Source organism: Falco punctatus (assembly GCF_963210335.1).
Source record: "Falco punctatus genome assembly, chromosome: 13".
Taxonomy (NCBI): Eukaryota; Metazoa; Chordata; class Aves; order Falconiformes; family Falconidae; genus Falco; species Falco punctatus.
The window spans coordinates 16,258,528-16,276,475 of NC_137593.1; the positions used below are offsets into that span (position 1 = coordinate 16,258,528).

At 35.4% G+C, this 17,948-nt stretch overlaps 1 protein-coding gene across 4 annotated transcripts in view; it reads left to right on the forward strand.

Annotated features, from left to right (window-relative positions):
• Window positions 1-16,286, forward strand: part of PLOD2 (procollagen-lysine,2-oxoglutarate 5-dioxygenase 2) — a 56,720-nt gene extending 40,434 nt beyond the window's left edge. For 2 of the 4 annotated variants that reach the window (XM_080410467.1, XM_080410469.1), the window contains exons 11-20: window positions 5,802-5,906; window positions 7,235-7,360; window positions 8,549-8,690; window positions 9,894-9,956; window positions 11,307-11,420; window positions 11,825-11,890; window positions 12,830-12,934; window positions 13,357-13,503; window positions 13,806-13,931; window positions 15,063-16,286. In XM_080410467.1, coding sequence (XP_080266593.1) covers window positions 5,802-5,906; window positions 7,235-7,360; window positions 8,549-8,690; window positions 9,894-9,956; window positions 11,307-11,420; window positions 11,825-11,890; window positions 12,830-12,934; window positions 13,357-13,503; window positions 13,806-13,931; window positions 15,063-15,218 — 1,150 coding nt within the window. In that variant the 3' untranslated portion in view covers window positions 15,219-16,286. The remainder of the gene's footprint in view (window positions 1-5,801; window positions 5,907-7,234; window positions 7,361-8,548; window positions 8,691-9,893; window positions 9,957-11,306; window positions 11,421-11,824; window positions 11,891-12,829; window positions 12,935-13,356; window positions 13,504-13,805; window positions 13,932-15,062) is intronic. The other 2 variants (XM_080410468.1, XM_080410470.1) reach the window with 1 other exon arrangement.
• Window positions 16,287-17,948: the final 1,662 nt, after the last annotated feature.

The following is a 17,948-nucleotide window of genomic DNA, read 5'->3' on the forward strand; positions in this document are numbered from 1 at the left end:
TCCTACTAGGGAATCCAGATCTTTAGTTTTTAAACCTGGCACTTGCTAGACCTAAATGTGACCTTTGGAGTATGCATACCATGTCAGACCTGCCTGTCAAGATGTCTCTTCAGTGGCTGCAGCACTGGCTACTACCACAGCATTGCTTGTGCCTCTCCCAGTATGTCCTGTCAGTCAGATTATGGAATTTTACACACCAGGATCTCACCAAGACATCGCTGTGGCTCTTGAGCAGGCTCTGTCCTCACATAATTCTTCCACTCTTTTCTCCCAAATCTTCCATGAGTGTCAGAGCAGAGAAATTAATTTTGAAAGGCCCTTTTCTTTTATATTCAGAGGCCAAGAGAATAGCATAGGCTGTTCATGGCATCAGCTGAAAGAATGAAGGTCCAGTCCTGAGTCTCTGTGATGTTCTTGGAAATTTGTGTGAATGGGGCTTTGTTGTGCTGAAGCCACTGAAAAACTGATATTTGGCTGAGGTCCAAGCCTTTCTATGAAACACTACAGCTGCCCAATGTTAGTGTAAACAGCCATTCACGTGTTTACAAATCATTCTTTATTTCCAGTAAACTTTAAACAAATGTATCACATTTGCAAACTTTTTGAAGTAGCATACACTACATGTAACTGAGGTAGAATTTCTGCAGTTGCCTTTTCCTCTTTGTTATATAGACACCATAAGGCAGAATCTTTAATGTAATAAATTTCTGTACTGTAACTAAATCTCATCTGAAGATCTTTAAACCTGTCATCTATTGACAGAACCTACTGACATATGTGACAGAGGTTTTGATATGGTATATGGTCTTTGCTTGATCTGTGGATAAAAATCAGTGATTTAAATGTATATTTGCAGAAAATAACTCAAAATTCTGTTATGTAAGGCAGAGAGATAATCATACATACTTGTGGTGAGTACCACTGGATACAGTACACTGTGGTGTGTTATCCATTGTCCAGATTGAATTTCACCCATGTTGCTCCTCCCTTGAAAAGCCTCCTTAATAAAGATTCTCTCTTAAAGAGATATGTACCATATAGAGAAAACGTGGAATGAGACCATGCCAAAATACTGAATCATCCTGAAAGTATGAGTGTTATTAGTAGGATCTTTCATGTGAGCAATATAGATACAACTTGACGTCCCCTTTCGATTTAACTGAAGCAAATTCAGTTCATTTGCTGCTTCCTTTGTACTTCTGCTCTGCTTGGCTGCCCTTATGAACATTGCCACTCCTCTGGCACAACTGCATTTTACTTTTCCTCAAAAAAAGTACCTTGGAAGTGCAGGTAGTTACCATAAAAAAAATATTTGCTTTCAACCCTTCAGCTGGCTTCCAACATAAATAACCTCATTTATTCCTAACTAATACTGCAATGGGAATAACTTGAAAAGAGTGATCCTTCAAACCTTTTTGATGATTTGATTTACAGAGATTGATATATTTGGTGGTCTTACTAATTTTCTCCTGCCTTCATCTGCATTGTTGACTGATAGTTTTGTTCCATCTGCCTTAAACACTTGCTTTCTCTCTTTTTCCAAATTAGCTGATTTTAGTGTCTCTCTGTTACTTTCCAGTAGATTTAGAATTAATTTTGTCTCCTCACTTGCACATTCCACACAAAATCTATTCATCTGAAGCAGCAAAACAGGCTTCGAATTATACAGAGATAGAGGGAACTTCAAGCATTGAAGTTCTGGTTTGTTTTCAGCAGAATACTTTCAAGTATATAACGCAGCTGGGTCAGTTTTCTCCTTACCTCTTTCTCTTCTTCCCTTTTTGGCTCAGTAAAAAGTGATGCTAAACCACAATGATGTTTTCAGTAAATGAGACTCTCTTATGACAAAATAGATATGAGAAAATAACATTTTTTTAAAAAAAAATTCACCCGTAGCCATGCAGCAAACCTCTGTCTAATTTTCTCATTTACGCAATAAAGAATAACTGAAGCATTTACTTTCTTGCTGCTTCTTGACTTGGAAAGCTCTCTTCTGTGCTTGTGAAAGTTGGATAGGTGTTGAAAAGGACCTAAAATTGTGCAGTCAGCAAAACCCTGTTACAATCCAACAAGATGGGCAAACATGAGTGCACAGCTTTCTGTATTGTGGGCTGAAACAATAAAAAGGGAGGAAAATAAAGAGGAGTTTAGCTGCATGTTGTCAAAGTCTGTTCTCTGCATGTACATCACTTGAAACCCTAAAATAGCATTTCCATGTCTTTTTTTATAGCCTTTGTCTACAAGGAATATATTAGAGTTCTTACAGCTGGTTCTTTTTTTCTTTAGGAAAAAGCTCATTAGTGGTTTCACCTTGTTTGGAGATGAGATTTCACCCAGCTGTTACATGATTCATTATAGCAGATAATGTAAAATAACAATATGAAATTTATTCAAGCAATAACAGAAACTGAGGAAACACAGGAATTTACCTCATTCACATCTCTGAGGTTTTATTTATAAAAGGCGGCTTTTCCACAATCTTTTTTCCCCAAATACTTACAGATTTTCAGGGTTTCTTTTTCTTTGAGGTTGTTTTTTTTCTTTTTATCCTCCCTCAAAAATGTTAGTAATAGAACTAGCTAGGACTTTTTTGTGAACTTTAAAAATACGATTTAACTCAACTTTGAGTAGGAACATGCACATTTTAATGAAAGTGTACATTGGAAGTTTTCAAAAGTTTCAGGAAGAATAGTAGATCAGAATTGGTTAGAGAGTTCACTGACCTCACTGTTGAATTTTGAGCTGAATTTGGAGTCTCCTATGTGTTTCTTGAGAAAGGATATTAAGCCCTTGTCTCTGAGCTCCCATTTGGCATTGATCAGCCGTGAGGTGGACTCCCTTTCAGTCCTTCAAGCAGGGCAAGTATCTTGGATATGGTTGAAGAAAGAGCAGGAATTAAACCTGTGCCTCCCAGATGTCAAGTGATATCTGGTGGAGACTTGGGTTTTCTGGAGTTGCTTCTTCTGAACACTTTGGCAGTTTTGGGTTTCAGGCTCAGATGGAAGTGGAACAGCTTGAAATTTGAGTGTTGCAGAAGAAAACCAGCTTTCCCACCCCTATCTGATATCAGTAGCTTCCAGGTGTGGTAACTGTGGTACCAATACTGAAGCCTGAGATGCAAAACTAAACATTAGTGCTTTATCTGTTTTGTGGCTGTGTTTGTTTGGTTTTAGTGATGATTGATAAGAGTTTATTTATACTGTTGTGGCTATCTGGAGTGATGCAAAATGTAACCCTAAATGGCAGCGAGTGTCACCCAGTGTTTCAGTGAGCGCTGCAGCCTTTTATCTGGGACACGTTTTCTTTCAGAGGTCTGTCAAATGCTGTAAGTGCTTTCCCTTTGGACTAACAGTCCACATTTGGATTTTTATTTACAAACTGTGAGTGGTATAAAAATGATAAATAGATTAATTGCAAATTCAAACTGTCTCAAAAAAAAACCAACAAACAAACCAGCAAACCCCACCCAAAATTTAAGTGACTCAATGGTAAAGAAATTGGGTAGACAATGTACCTTACTGCTAAAAGCAGCTAGCTCCTTGGAGCGTCTCAGTGGAAAGTTTGATGAAGAGCAGTGGCACTTTCCCTTTTGGATGAGGTCACTCTTCCAGATGGGCTTGTGGTTTGTAAGCAAAGTTAAACATTTCTCTGATTGCAAAATACTTTAAACTGATTTGCTGAGCTTCACTTAATGCTTCCAACAAAAAAATCTTGGCCTTCTACTAGATTTCTGTTAATTGCTACACTGAAATGGCTTTAAGTTATGTACAAAAATATAGCTTTCTTTTTAACATTTGCTCTTGGTTTATAAGCAGGTGGAGTGTAAAGCAAGTAGATTTTAGCCAAATCGGTTTAGCCATTGAATTTAAGTTAGGAAGTATATTACTGAACTTATGAGTATTGCTAGAAAGCACTTTTCACTTGTTCTTTGGTGCAACCTGGACATAGTAGTTTCACATACAATCTGGGATTCCTGCATCTGGAGAGGTTAGCATACACTGTGAGAAGGTAATATTTTAAAGCATGAGAATATGCAGGATTACTTTTATTTTCTTGAGAAAGCTACTTGGCAATATTGAAAGCCAATGAATTTCTTGAGAGAGTAGGCTTGCTTTGTAAGTTTTGACACAAACTTCTACAACTTTTTTTCTGTATATCTGAAGCCTGAAATGTTTTGTGGAGATGACCTTAAAGTGCAAGGGCAAAATTAATACTTCACATTTGACATGGTGACTTGAATCTGGGAATGCAAGGAAAATTATTATGCTTTAAATGTTAAGTTTTGCCATTTGGTGATGCAGTCTTCAATGCTGTTTAGAAATAGGGGGAAAATGAGTCAAAGTACAGTCAGCATACTAGCCTTGATTTTTGGTCTTTTTATATCTGTATATGCACATGTAATAAATATATAGAATATCAATACATATCTTTAATATTCTTGGTTTCAGAGGTTGAAGTTGAAGGCTTCATTGTAGGTGATTTGTACTACAGCTAAATAAGGCAGTAATGCCTTAAATAGTCTCAATAATTGAGAGTTCTCAGTAGATTACTGCATGACTGAGTGTGACTTAGACCAAAACGTTTAATTTAGCATTTTGTGTTTTGGATTACTATATGAATGAAGAACAGAAGGATTTTTAACACTAAACATGTTGTTTTAATAGTTTTATATATATATATATATATATAAAAATAGTTTTAATAGAATTCACTGACTCTGCATTTAAAGTTGGGAGGTGAGTGTGAGGGGAAAAAAGGCAAAAGTTGAAGGATTGTACATTTTTAAGTTATGTGATCAATTTTTCAGTCAAGTTTGCTTACAACTGTATATAAATCTGTACAATTTGGTTTTTTTCACATTTTCATAATTAAAAACATTAATTCCATTCATATTTTTGTTAGCAGCAAAAGGTTTAGCTGCCTTTGGGGAATTGCTGGCCAGCGTTGTCAGGAACCCCAGACTGACATCAAGTTCTTTGGTCTCTCAGATTTAGCTTCCTCATTAGTAAAATGAGGATAAAGGAATGGAATGTTTTTGGAAGAAATCTAACATCTAATGTCAAGTGCAATATAAAAATTGGGTTACTATTAATAATTGTAAATAAAGCTACTTAAATTGTGTTCAGTAGTTGTAAAGCTTCAGACTGAATAGGCTGGTAATGGACAGTGCCATAAACACTTAATTGCTGGACTGTGTTATGGCCAAAATAAAATCTGCTGCTTTCAATTGGGGCAATTATGTGAGGAAGAGCTGGTTAAGGAATTGCTGGCATAAAAACATGTATACATAAGATAAACTGTCAGTGAAGACAAAACCAGAAACTGGCTAAAGATTTAAACTATAGGTGTGTGTCTAAACCCTGTGACTTCAGCAGTAGTGGGAAGACCATTTTTGCATTTCGGTATTTTAAAAATTTGGCTCAAATTACTACTACATCTTCAGTGATCAGGTTTGAAGTGCAGGGATTACTTAAATTTATGGTATAAAAAGCTCTGCTTTCTACTGTGATTTTAACAAAGTCATTCTTAAGTCTTCTGAGCAGAAGAAAGTTTGAACAAAGAGACCTAAAAAATAAAAATATAAGACATCTGATCCATGTCTTTAAATCTTGTAGATGATCATGATACTGTAGCCTAAAGACACCTTTCTTTTACAATACTATACTGCAGAGGGCTTTTAATGCAATGTATGAGTAGAGCATTTGGTTGTGGTTTGGGGTTGTTGAGTTTTTTTTTTTTTTTTTTGTTTGTTCATCTTTTCTGGTTATGTGTGAGTTAATCATTCCCTTTTTTCTTTTTAGGGACCTTTGTCGCCAGCATAAAGCATGTGAATATTACTTCAGCATAGATGCAGATGTCGTGCTCACAAACCCGAAAACTTTAAGGCTACTAATAGAACAGAACAGGTGTAGTATATCTCTTGATTTTACAGAATTTCCTCTAGCTTTAAAGGATTTTCTGGGGCACATCCAGAGAAAATAAGATCCCATCTGTTCTTGCAGAGTTAGATCCTCTTTGTTTACCTGTGGTATTTGATTGCCATAGTTCATAATGGGCTTGGAGGTGAACAATTCACGAAGCATTTTGTTCCTGGCAAACAGCAATTCTTGATGTGAATTTCAAATGCTTCAAGGTTCCTCTGAAGAGAATGGTATGGTGTAAGCAAGTTTTATGAAATGCATTAAGATTTCACTGACTAATGATGTCAAAGTTGGTCATATACAAAACGTTTAAAAACCCAACACAAACAACCCCACTCAACAACAAAAAAGCCCTCAAACCAAACAGAAACTCCCCAGAGATTACTACTCTGGTGTTGCAGTATTATTGCTTTCTTTTTAAATTACAGACGCAATAAAATAGTGAAAGGGTATTGGAGATGAAGCAGTTTAATGACTAATTTCTCCTTGTATTAGTATGATCTCTTCAGTTATACAAAGCGGTGACTTCACCAGCAAGTAGCTTTCAGCAAACTGGGCCCACTGGGAATGCTGTGCACTTCACTTCTGCCAGTTTGTAAAGTCCCATGTTAAGTAGGTAGGCAGTGTTTGCCTGTTCCTAACAAATCGGGGAATCTCAAGTGTATCACAGAAAGATAAATTATCAGTGTTTGTTTTGACCTACTGGTGAGAAGCACGGAGCTTAAGTGAAGATGTGGCTGACAGTTCTTTGCACTATATTACTTGTAATATTTATTATTGTAGAAACAGGCTAAAAGCCAGGTACACTAGGTGGAAGAAACAGAAACTTTGCAAAATATATCTAGCAGTAGCAGTAGGCAGCCTCTGAAACAAAGTGTCATTTTATTCTTTTTATTCTGGTCAACTTATATTTCTCCTTTTGACTGTTAAATTCTGGGTAAGCCAAGTCTCACTGTGGTTTTCTTGTGGTGTTTATTTTTGTTTTTTTTTTGTTTTGTTTTGTTTTGTGTTTTGTGTTTTTTTTTTCCATGCCTTTGACTTTGTGATGCTTTTTGCCATTATATTATGGGCAGGTTTTTTTTTTTGTGTGTGTGACTGAAAATCAAACCACCTCTGATTTATAGGAAATTTTGTTTCTGTTACACTGATGTTGCTTCTGGGCAGTGGGTGCTTGGATGCTGTTTCTTGCAGCTTTGAGTTCAGCTCATTGATGTTTTAACTACACTATACTTCAAACTGAGTAAAGCCAGTATATTTTGACATGTAGTCTATGCATTACAGTTCATATTTTCTTGTTATATGTCACTTCACAGAAAGATAATTGCTCCACTTGTAACTCGTCATGGCAAGCTTTGGTCCAATTTCTGGGGTGCTTTGAGCCCAGATGGCTATTATGCTCGATCGGAAGATTATGTTGATATTGTCCAAGGAAACAGAGTGTAAGTAATTATGAGCTAATTTTTAATGTCAAGGCACCCAGTATGATGATCAGGAAAATATTCGTAGATTTTCATGTAATATGGTATTATTCCTGAAGAGGTTAGTTATATAGCTTAGGTTTTCCTGTTTCATAGAAGTGCATTTGTTTTCCCATTTGTTTTTTACCAATTCACAGCTTGAATAAAAAAAGCAAAGGGTTTAACACAATGAGCTGGTATTAGCAATGGACATAGTCATTACTGGTACCTGTCTGATTGTGTCTGGTTACTCTAGCAGTGCATAACATAGAAAATGGCAAGACAAATAGCAAACCCAAAACTCTGTATCCCAGGAACCTTGGTCAAAAGAAGTGACTGTTGCATTCGTCAAATGACTTCTTAATTTCTTTGGCCAAATGCATAATTAACTGAACAGCTATATTTTTTTCATGTGTTTCTTCCTGTGTATTAGGTCAGATATATCCTAAGGAGCTCTTGAGAAATACGTTTTTTCACATAACTTTTTGGGTTTATCCCTCCCCTAAATGAATGTAAGTTGTTCTAAGCTTGACTTTCCCATGTGGTGATGCTTTTTCATTGCCCTGGAAGAACAAAGAGGTCTGAAACAGATTAACTGTTTGAATAGGACTGGCTCATTTTCAAAAGCACTGGAAGATGTGCTCGTGGCACTGGGAGGGAGGGAATCTGCAGAGTGAGCGTTGTGAACAGCAATGAGTTTTTGTTGATATTGGCCCAACTCACATAAATACATGGCCTGCTGTGGTCCGTGTGTTTCTGTGTGAGGAGGTCAGACCAGCTGTGTAAAACCTCAGTGAAGTCCTTAAAAGAGATTGTTAAATGAGTTTAGAATTACTTTCTCCATCTGGTAGTGTAGAATAATATTATAAGATTGACTGATTGCCTTAACTATGGAAGCATGAAGTACATTTGTAGTTAAAACTCTTTACAGAATTTGACCTTACTATTTCTAAACAGTACTTCATAAAAGTTGAATTACTGTCAGAGATGTCCATAGTGTTCAGCTGTAGTTTTTCAAATGTCTTGTGAACCTTTCAGCTTCATTTCCTTGAAACTTGATCAGTCTTGTCAGCAAATACAGAGGCGCTGATTTGATAGAATACTCAACAAATTAGTTTTCATGGATTTAAATTATTTGCATTTGATTTTTATTTTTATTTTTTTTTACAGAGGAGTATGGAACATTCCTTATATGGCTAATATATACTTAATTAAGGGACAGACTCTCAGATCAGAGATGAAAGAAAAGAACTACTTTATGCGTGATAAGTTGGATCCTGATATGGCTTTCTGCAGGAATGCCAGGGAAATGGTAAGGTGTATTTGTAACAGCTTGCTTTTAAATACACATAGACTTCTTTGTGTCCTGCTATACTTGACTGCTTCACTTGATTGATCTTGGATATTATATTTTCTAATTCAAAGTACTGGCCAATTTTTGTGACATAGAAACTTTAGGTGTATATTTTGACATTGTTGAGAACAGAGGTTTTTGCAAGGCCAGTGCACTGGTGCACTGACTGCATGATGTTTTTTGTTTAAACTCACTGAAAATTCCTGTTGAGGTTAAAATACCTTCCTTATTGGTGCAACCTCAAGAGATGAAAAAGGGGCTCAACTATTTTGCTGTGTATGACTTCAAACTTATCAATGCATTTAGAGCATCTCTATAATGCACATTTTTATTAAATGTAAAACTTCTAGCAAAGTTGGAATATTTTGCAATTTTATATTTAAGTAGATACATATTTAAATGAATGATGGGCAGTGTTGATATAAAAAGCCCAAGTGATTTATGAAATGGTAGGAATCTTCTTAAGGAGCATGAATTACTCATTAATTTTTCCAGATAGATTAAAACTGTATCAGAAATTTGTTACTTGCATTAAGCTGTAAGTAATGAGAGGAAACTTCTTTGTTCTGTAAAATTATGAATATGTAAATCCACATTTCTACTGATATTTACACTAGTTTCAGCACAGAAACAAATAAAACCTAAACCAGACCTATTTCCAGACACTATAGCACTGAAAAATAATTTTGCTGAATTGAACAAGAAAAGTTGGCAAGTATTAATTTTTTTATTCCCTCATAACAAGGCATGATCTCCTTTGTTTGTACTGATTCTTCAGAACATCCCCATCCAATTCTGTTGTACTCAAACCTTCCCAGCATCAGTTATTGCAAACCTGTGCTTCCTGTGCGCTCGTTTAACTAATCTGACTGGCTCATCAGAAAATTGCTTTCTCTCTTCCTCTTTCTTAGTCTGTGCTGTAAGATGGTCTGGTACGTGCTTGTTTTTGTATTGCAGCAGATAAGAAGGGGCTGGTGGAAACAGCTTTGAGATGTGTATTATGAGCTTTGCTTGGAGATGCATGTTGTCTGTAAAGGCATATCAGCTTTAGATCAAAGGCTGCTATTTCCCTGATGTGACTGTGGAAACCTAATAGTAGTCGGAAAAAGAGAAAGAGCTGTTGTATCAGAAAACTGATGTGATGATTCTCCTTCATTTTAGACTTTACAAAGGGAAAAAGACTCCCCTTCTTCGGAAACATTCCATATGCTCAGACCCCCAAAGGTGTTGCTTTATTATTTTTTTTTATTCATTAGTTATTATTACCTGCAGTATTACTCTACCACCAGAAGATACTTCTCCTCTGTCCACTTACTCTAATGAAATACTGCTCTAGCTTTCTCTTCAGTCTTCTGAGGTTCAAGTTTTTGCCAGGGACAGGTGACCAGTTCAAAGCATCTTAGAGAGGCTTGTTGTTTCCTTAGCGGGGTTTCTCAGGGCTTCTGAGGTCAAGGTGTGCTGAAGATGTGCTTCTGTAGTTAAAATTGATTCAGCAGTCCTGGGAAGGACTAAAGCTCAAATCGCTAGCAGGTCTGTCAGGCCCCCTCAGGCACCACACTGTCACTTGAAGCTGTTTTTCTTGTACCCAGACCCTCCTTATTCTTCCTGCAGCAGCTATTTTACGATTTGGTAAGTGCCCCAAAGTGGGCATGTGTTTAACATAATCATTACCTTTCTAACAGTTTAACTCTTTTTCAGACAAAAACATAGAAATACCAAAGCATCCAAATGGTAATGTCTTCATCTACTGCAAATCCAAAAGTCACAAACACTTAAGAAATTAAGTTTTAGTCTGAAAAACAGTAAACAAAAAACCCAACAACCCATAGAACTTGTTTCTTTTAAAAAAGGCTATTTTCTTTTACTATTTTTAATCAAGAGTTTTGTTGATGATTTCTGTTAATAGCTTGATAATAAAGCTGTATCTTATCACACTTGATATCTTGCATATATTTTACAATGTTTACTCAGGTGAACATACTTCAAACTGCTGAGCTGTTTTGTATCCTGATCTGAATATTTTTATATGCTGTATTTGCCAATATCTTTTTATTTCAGGCCAGATCACCAGAAGGATCATGTAGTGAATACTCTGAAATAAGTTTCTTCTGACTTCCATTAGCCCTGTTATTATTGTTAGCTTATTCTTTCAGTTTTTAATTGGAAACCAAACCCTAGATGCTGGTTTTCTTGTATGAGTATTTTCAGTTTGAGAACAGGTGCTTCCAGTGTGTCTGCTTAGGTTTTCTGGAAAATAAATCAACCGAGTGCTTCTCTGTATTTTCCTTTCTATAACTGTGTGTGGGTTTACATTATGAACAATGTATGGTTTTGTTTAATGTGTTTAGAAAATAAGTTCAGCAAAATGCTTGCAAACAAATTACGAATGCTAGTTGGCGATTAGAATCAACCATTGAAAATTAAAGAAGCTGAATGAACAGCATGCGTATAATATGTATATATAAGTATTATGACTACACTTTCATAAAATGTATAAACAAACAGACTTTTTAAAAACATAATTTTTGCTAAGGTGGACAGTTTCACTAACAACATTTTCTCTGCTTGATATAGGGTGTTTTTATGTATATTACCAACAGACATGAATTTGGAAGACTTCTTTCTACAGCCAATTACAATACCTCCCACTACAACAATGACCTCTGGCAGATATTTGAAAATCCTGTGGTATGCATCTAATTATTGATGAAATGGTTATTTTATTTGAAAAAGTTGTAAAGTTTATGTATTATAAAGGTCTCAGGATTTAAAGACTTTACATGGAGAACATTGTTCATTATGTGCTAAATACTGGGTGTGTACTAAAAGTTGTCCTCTGACACCCATTTAAGCAAATGGCACTATATCATATCAACTAGCCAACTGATGACCGGTGTGAGGAGTTGGAGATATGGCCCCAATGTAACAGGTTTCATGATTTTTAACATGATAAGAACCAGTTCATTTATGGGTGTAAGAAATGGTTCAATTGTTTCCAATGCTTTCAGTAGAGCAAATTAGTGGAATATAAATTATTTTTTGTCACTTATAAATTAGTTTTTGTTTTAATGTTTTAAAATTGTGTTTTTTAGGATTGGAAGGAAACCTATATAAATCCCAACTACTCAAAGATATTCACTGATAATATAGTGGAACAGGTGGGTATAAGCAGTTGTCTTAAAATTTGTGGGACTGACTGATAATAAATTGACATATGGTAACTATTTCCATGCAAATGCTGTTTTGGTCTTTGGCTGAACAACTTCTTGACGTTTTGGATCAGAACTGGATTTTTGCCACTTTGAAAACTAGATCAGAAGAGTCCAAAAATGATTGCTGGAGTGCTTAGAATTATGTGGTTCTGCAAATAACTGCCTTCTCCAAAATACAGATGTATTTAGCTTATTTATTTGAACTACATAGTACGACTAGCAGAAGGCCTAATAAAATTTCTGTAGGAGATTGCTGTGTTTTCTGGTGTCTAGTGAAGGCAAGCCCATCTAGATACTTTCCTTGGGGTGTGCCTTTCTGTATGGATTCCTAAGATCTGACAACCATGACTCCAAGGTAAAACCTTTCATTGGATACAGAGGTCTTTTTGGGCTTTTTTGTTGCTTTGGTTTGTTTGTTTGTTTTCTGCCTGGCTACTTGCTTTAGACAACTGTTCTGTACAGAACACTTCTAAGGTGGTAATTGCTGTACCAGTGTTGGACTGTGACGATTAGGGACAGTGACTTAATGAACTTCCTTAAGAAGCTGGGACAAATTGGGTTTGTGTTCAAAAAAATGTTAACTTTTAAACTGTTTTTCTAATACCTTGTGACGTGGAAGATCAGGGTAGTTATTTAGAGCAACCAAGGCACAGAATACATGGGTACTGTGCCACAGTGGTTAATGCTGGGTCATGGCTTACAAGGTAGCTTGTAGTTTTTGCTTCATTCTGTGAGAAGGTGCTTGTGGATCAAGACAAAATTTAATTATTTAAATGTATCTAAATTATGTCTCAGATGAGAACAGCTGATATTCTTTAGTGACCAAGAAAAGTGAAGATGTCCTTTTTTCTTTCCCTTTTTTTTTTTTTTTTTCTTCTTTTGTAGCCATGTCCAGATGTGTTTTGGTTTCCCATATTTTCTGACACTGCCTGTGATGAATTGGTAGAAGAAATGGAACATTTTGGACAATGGTCTGGTGGAAAACACCAAGTAAGTGTCAGCCTATATAAGCATGACCTTGACTAATTTATTATGTTATTTATAATAGTTGTAATTCACAGTGTACTCTCTTGATCTGATATAACTTCAGTTGCATCTGCATCTCTAATAAATAAAACCATTACCTCGGGAAGCCCTTATTTACAGGCAACATATCCAAATATTGACTCACCTTTTAAAAAATGTACAAATTTTGCTTACTGGTAGCCTCATTGATACCTCAGCTTTTTTTTTTTCTTTCCCCCCTCAGCAGTTAGCTGTGAAATTACTGTACAGCAAGAAGCTCACATATACCCACTAAAGCATTGCTTTGTTTCAGTTTTGTGATTCTGTAGATTTCAAATAAGCATTTGTAGAAGTGCCAGAAGTATTCCATATCCATATTTCAAGGCTCTTTATGGTGTTTTCATTAGGACAGCCGTATTTCTGGAGGTTATGAAAATGTCCCAACTGATGATATCCATATGAAGCAAATTGGACTGGATAATGAATGGCTGCATTTCATAAGAGAGTTCATTGCACCAGTTACGCTGAAAGTGTTTGCTGGCTATTATACCAAGGTATGGGTTTAAATTTTTTGCAGGTAATTTCATGGCATGACTGATTCTAAATATTTTATTGAATATACCTTCTTTGGTTTGGTTGGGGAGTTTATATATGATGTAACAGTAGTTATAGAATGTTGTTGAGTTGGTAACTTGGCTTTAAACAAAAAAAACAAATGACCAAAACAAAAAAACCCCACCAAACCAAGAACCCTAACAAAAAAAAAAAAACAAAACAAGAAAACCACCAAACCAAGAACCCTATGTATGACTTTAGAAGTTCACAGGTTGAAGTCTGACTGTGTATTTTGTTTCAGGGTTATGCTTTATTGAATTTTGTTGTAAAATATAGCCCTGACAGACAACGGTCACTAAGACCTCACCACGACTCCTCTACATTCACAATCAACATCGCTCTCAACAAAGTAGGAGAGGACTTTCAAGTAAGTTGACAACTTACTGTCTTAAAAAATATTGTCCTTTGAGTGTCTAGTAGAATTTCCAAACTAGAATGCAAATGTTTATTATTAAAGACCATACTGAAAAGGAAAAAAGATGTGCATCACAAATTGAGAGATATTATTCTGTGGTGTTTTTTGACAAGTATTGCATTTACTAGATTGCACGATCTCGAACTGTTGATGCAGTCAGGCTGAGTTGGTCAAAATGGTTTCAAATGGTGGGGCAGAAAACTTTGTAAATGTTAGCAATTTCATTTTTAACATTTCTGAAATGCTTCATTTCTCTACAGTGAAAAACAGTTTTTCAAAATACATTCAATAGTCCAAAGTTGACTCAGATGGCTTCTTAACAGTTTTTTTTAAATTATTCTTTATTTAGAGCAGCCACAGAATGAAAATTTTCAGCTGTTGTTCCTGATTATTTTTTTTTCTGAGATAAACTGTTTTCTACTCCAATATCAATTCAAAGAAAAGTTCCCAGAGGCAAGGCAGTGGCAGTAATAGCCAGCTTTGACTAGCAGAGAAACTTAACCTGTTTTCTTTATAAACCTGTATTATTCACAGTCCTACTTAACACCTGTAACTGTGTTTGTCAAAGTTAGTGTTTTAGAAGATACACCTTCAGTTTGAAAGCAACAGCCAGATTAATTAAAGATTTGTTTAAATGGGTCTTGGGCAGGGATGCAGTAGAAGATACACCTTCAGTTTGAAAGCAACAGCCAGATTGATTAATTTAAGATTTGTTTAAATGGGTCTTGGGCAGGGGTGCAGTTCTGGAACAAGGCCTGTGAACATGATTTGCTTCTCTCTGGTGTCATCTACAGTAAAGTTATCAGAGACCTGTTTGTCAGAGTTGCTGCTTGAATGAGTTGTTATCCAGGGAATGCTAAAGCAAAGCAAGGAGAAATCTTTGGTTGCAAATGCATGTCTGTTATGTTTTGCTCTGAAGATGGTGTCATTTAAACAACCTTGTTAATAGGGATGGGAAAAATAGTTAACAGTCTATTAATAATAGCAAAATATTTGCAGATATGAATGAATAAAAAGGAACTTAATCTATTAAAACACAAGGTAAATGTTTGGGGTTTTGCTGTGTTTGTGTTTTTACTACAGGGAGGTGGATGTAAATTTCTTAGGTACAACTGCTCTATTGAGTCTCCCAGGAAAGGATGGAGTTTCATGCACCCAGGAAGACTTACTCATTTACATGAAGGACTTCCTATCTTGAATGGCACAAGATACATTGCAGTATCATTTATTGATCCTTAATTTTATTTTATTTTTTTTTTGCCGTCTCCAACAGCAGTGTTTGATTCTTTATGTAAACATTTATTTATAGATTTCTTCTGGATGATGGTGATAAAAGAAACTTTAAGTTACTGTTCCTAGACAGCAGAGTTACTTTGGGCTAAAAGAATGGAAAAAAGAGAAAATATTCTAAAATTGTTGAAGATTTCTCAATATCTGCTCTGAGCCTTGAGTCATAAAGTAAACATGTCCTGCTTGTTTTTCCATTCTGCTGTCTTGAAGAGTAGGTAAGGAGGGAAAATGGAAAAACATTTTATGATGAATCTATTTCTTTGTTGAAAAAAAAAAAAAACAAACAACCCTAGATACAATACTGTCTGAAAAATTTATTGTGGTTTTCATTTAGTAAAGTGACACAGCTGAAGTTTTTGTGGTGTGTATATTTGGTATTAACCAATTAAAAACCACAGCATAAAACCAAAATTAAGTGAATCTGGTATACAGTTGTTGGGGCTAAGCCATAATCCCACATGCTGGTATATACTGAAGGGAAAACTTCTCAGTAGCCTGTTTTCTTCAATCATTTTCAATACTGAAGTGTACACCATTAGATAAAAAAATAAATTGCTGAGGTGAAGCAAGGATTAAATAATTTAGTTTAAAATGGTTTATAATTTGTTTTGAGAATTCATCCTGTTGAAAATTTACTTTTCTTCACCAAGTGACCTTCATTTAAAATGAGTTATTTTTCTAAATGTGTAATTGCACCCAATTGATACTGGAAAATTGATGTTTATTTTCAGAATGCTGGTAAATTTTAATAATAGGATGTTTTATAGAGACAATTTTCTACTCTTACATAAATTACTTGAATCTTTTATCAGGAAAATGAAATGGTGGCAGTCTCTCTTTTAAAACTAAGGGTCTTAACTTGCCGTTTATTTTAAAGATATCAGTTTTAAATATTCCTACTGTATCTACTGTTTGTAATTTAAAGAAACTTGAAGCTAACTATCTCAAAGTCTACCGTGCCAAAATGCACAACATGTTGGAAAAACTTGTGAAAAATAAAGGGTAATTTTAAATTAATGTACAACTTTCACTTGACTGTATTAGGTTGTTTCTTTGCATGTTGTCATTGTTCTTACAGAAATTATATTTAATTTTTTAAAGAATTGTTTTAAAAGAGCTGTAGATACATTTAGAATGGAGGTTCCTCTATGTGTCAGTTTTTCGTTTATTTACTCTGTTACTGTTGAAATTATTTCTTATGTGGGCTGGTGCCTGTGTACCAAACCTTGCATTACATGTTCAGGACAACCCCAGGAGGCTGGATGTTTCTTGTCTTCTGTACCAACCTTCCTGTTTTCTATAGAGACTTTTTGATGATCTAAACAGTAGTTCACTTTTTACCTGGTAATATTTGAAGAAGCTTAATATCAAGTTTCCTAAACAGAAGCTTTATTTGGAGCTGAAAGGATTGGGAGGGGAGTTCAGGGATTATTGTTTTATGAAAAATAAGCATGTCTGCTTATTTCCCTCTTCTGCTCTTTTGAGGAATGGGTTGTAGCCATACTTAAAGTTATGCTGAAGCAAATACATCAAAATATGGTGACTCCAATAATGTACTAAAATAAGCTGGCTTGAAAAGGAATGACTTTTTACAGGAAACTGTTTGCTTTCTTTTAATTTCTTTTTACATTGTCAACTTTTCTTCATTTTAGGTTAATATTTGGAGATTGATATCCCTCAACTTTGTTTCCAGACATGGAACATCTCTGTCTTAGTGAGTGTATGCTTAGGCAAACTTTACAGATAAGAAAATCTTCAGGTCTTCAGAATGAAAGCAGCCTTTGTTAATCATGTTTTTCTGAGCATTCCCCTGTGGTCTCTTAGGATAACTCAGAACACAATAATGTTTTTGCCACTGGATCAGTTACAGACAGTTTAATTTTGTGAGGAGCTTCCTTGGAAAAAACCCACAAAAATATAATCCTGTAACACAAAGGGGAAGTTCTTTTGCAGAAACAATTTTTTCCCCATAACTTGTATTTTAATTTTGTATTTTGTAGTTCTTGGTCATTTTTTTTAATGTTTATTTTTATCCTTACTTATTATTAAATTTCTCTGTTTGCAACTATTAATTCACTCTGTCATGTAGTGACTCAAAATGCTACATTCACTGTGCTGCACATTTGTTGGAAGGAAAAACGTGTTTGCCATGCTCATGTTACTAAGATTCTCTCTTTTTCTTTTAATGAAGTTTTGGGAACACTGACAACTGCCTTTAAGGTGGGTGGCGGCATGTGTGCAAGTGTCCTTATTAACTTCTTAGGAACTGACAGATTCCAGAAAAAAGTTTGTTCTTAACAGTTCACCTGAATTAGTTCGGAAAGCTCTGCTGTTCTGTTAGCATGTGAGTACACAAGCATGCACAGGCTAAACAGAATTGTCACTATTAGGAGATTATTTTTAATTTTCATCACTTTTAAAAGCACTTAAAGACTCATTGTGTTTCCTAACAAAGTTTGTTTTGGGACAGAGAAGATATATGCATCAGGAGGGAAGCAGCAACCTTAATTCCAGCTGTGTGTGAGAAACTTTGGGAGTACAAGGACATAAAGGTGCTTTGCAACAAATGAGACATTTGTAAAGTACTTGATTTTTTCTGCTTTCATCTAGCTTTATTTTTCACTGTTAAGTACTTGAAGGGACTGTGGTGTGGGTAAGAGGTGGGAGAGCAGTATATAG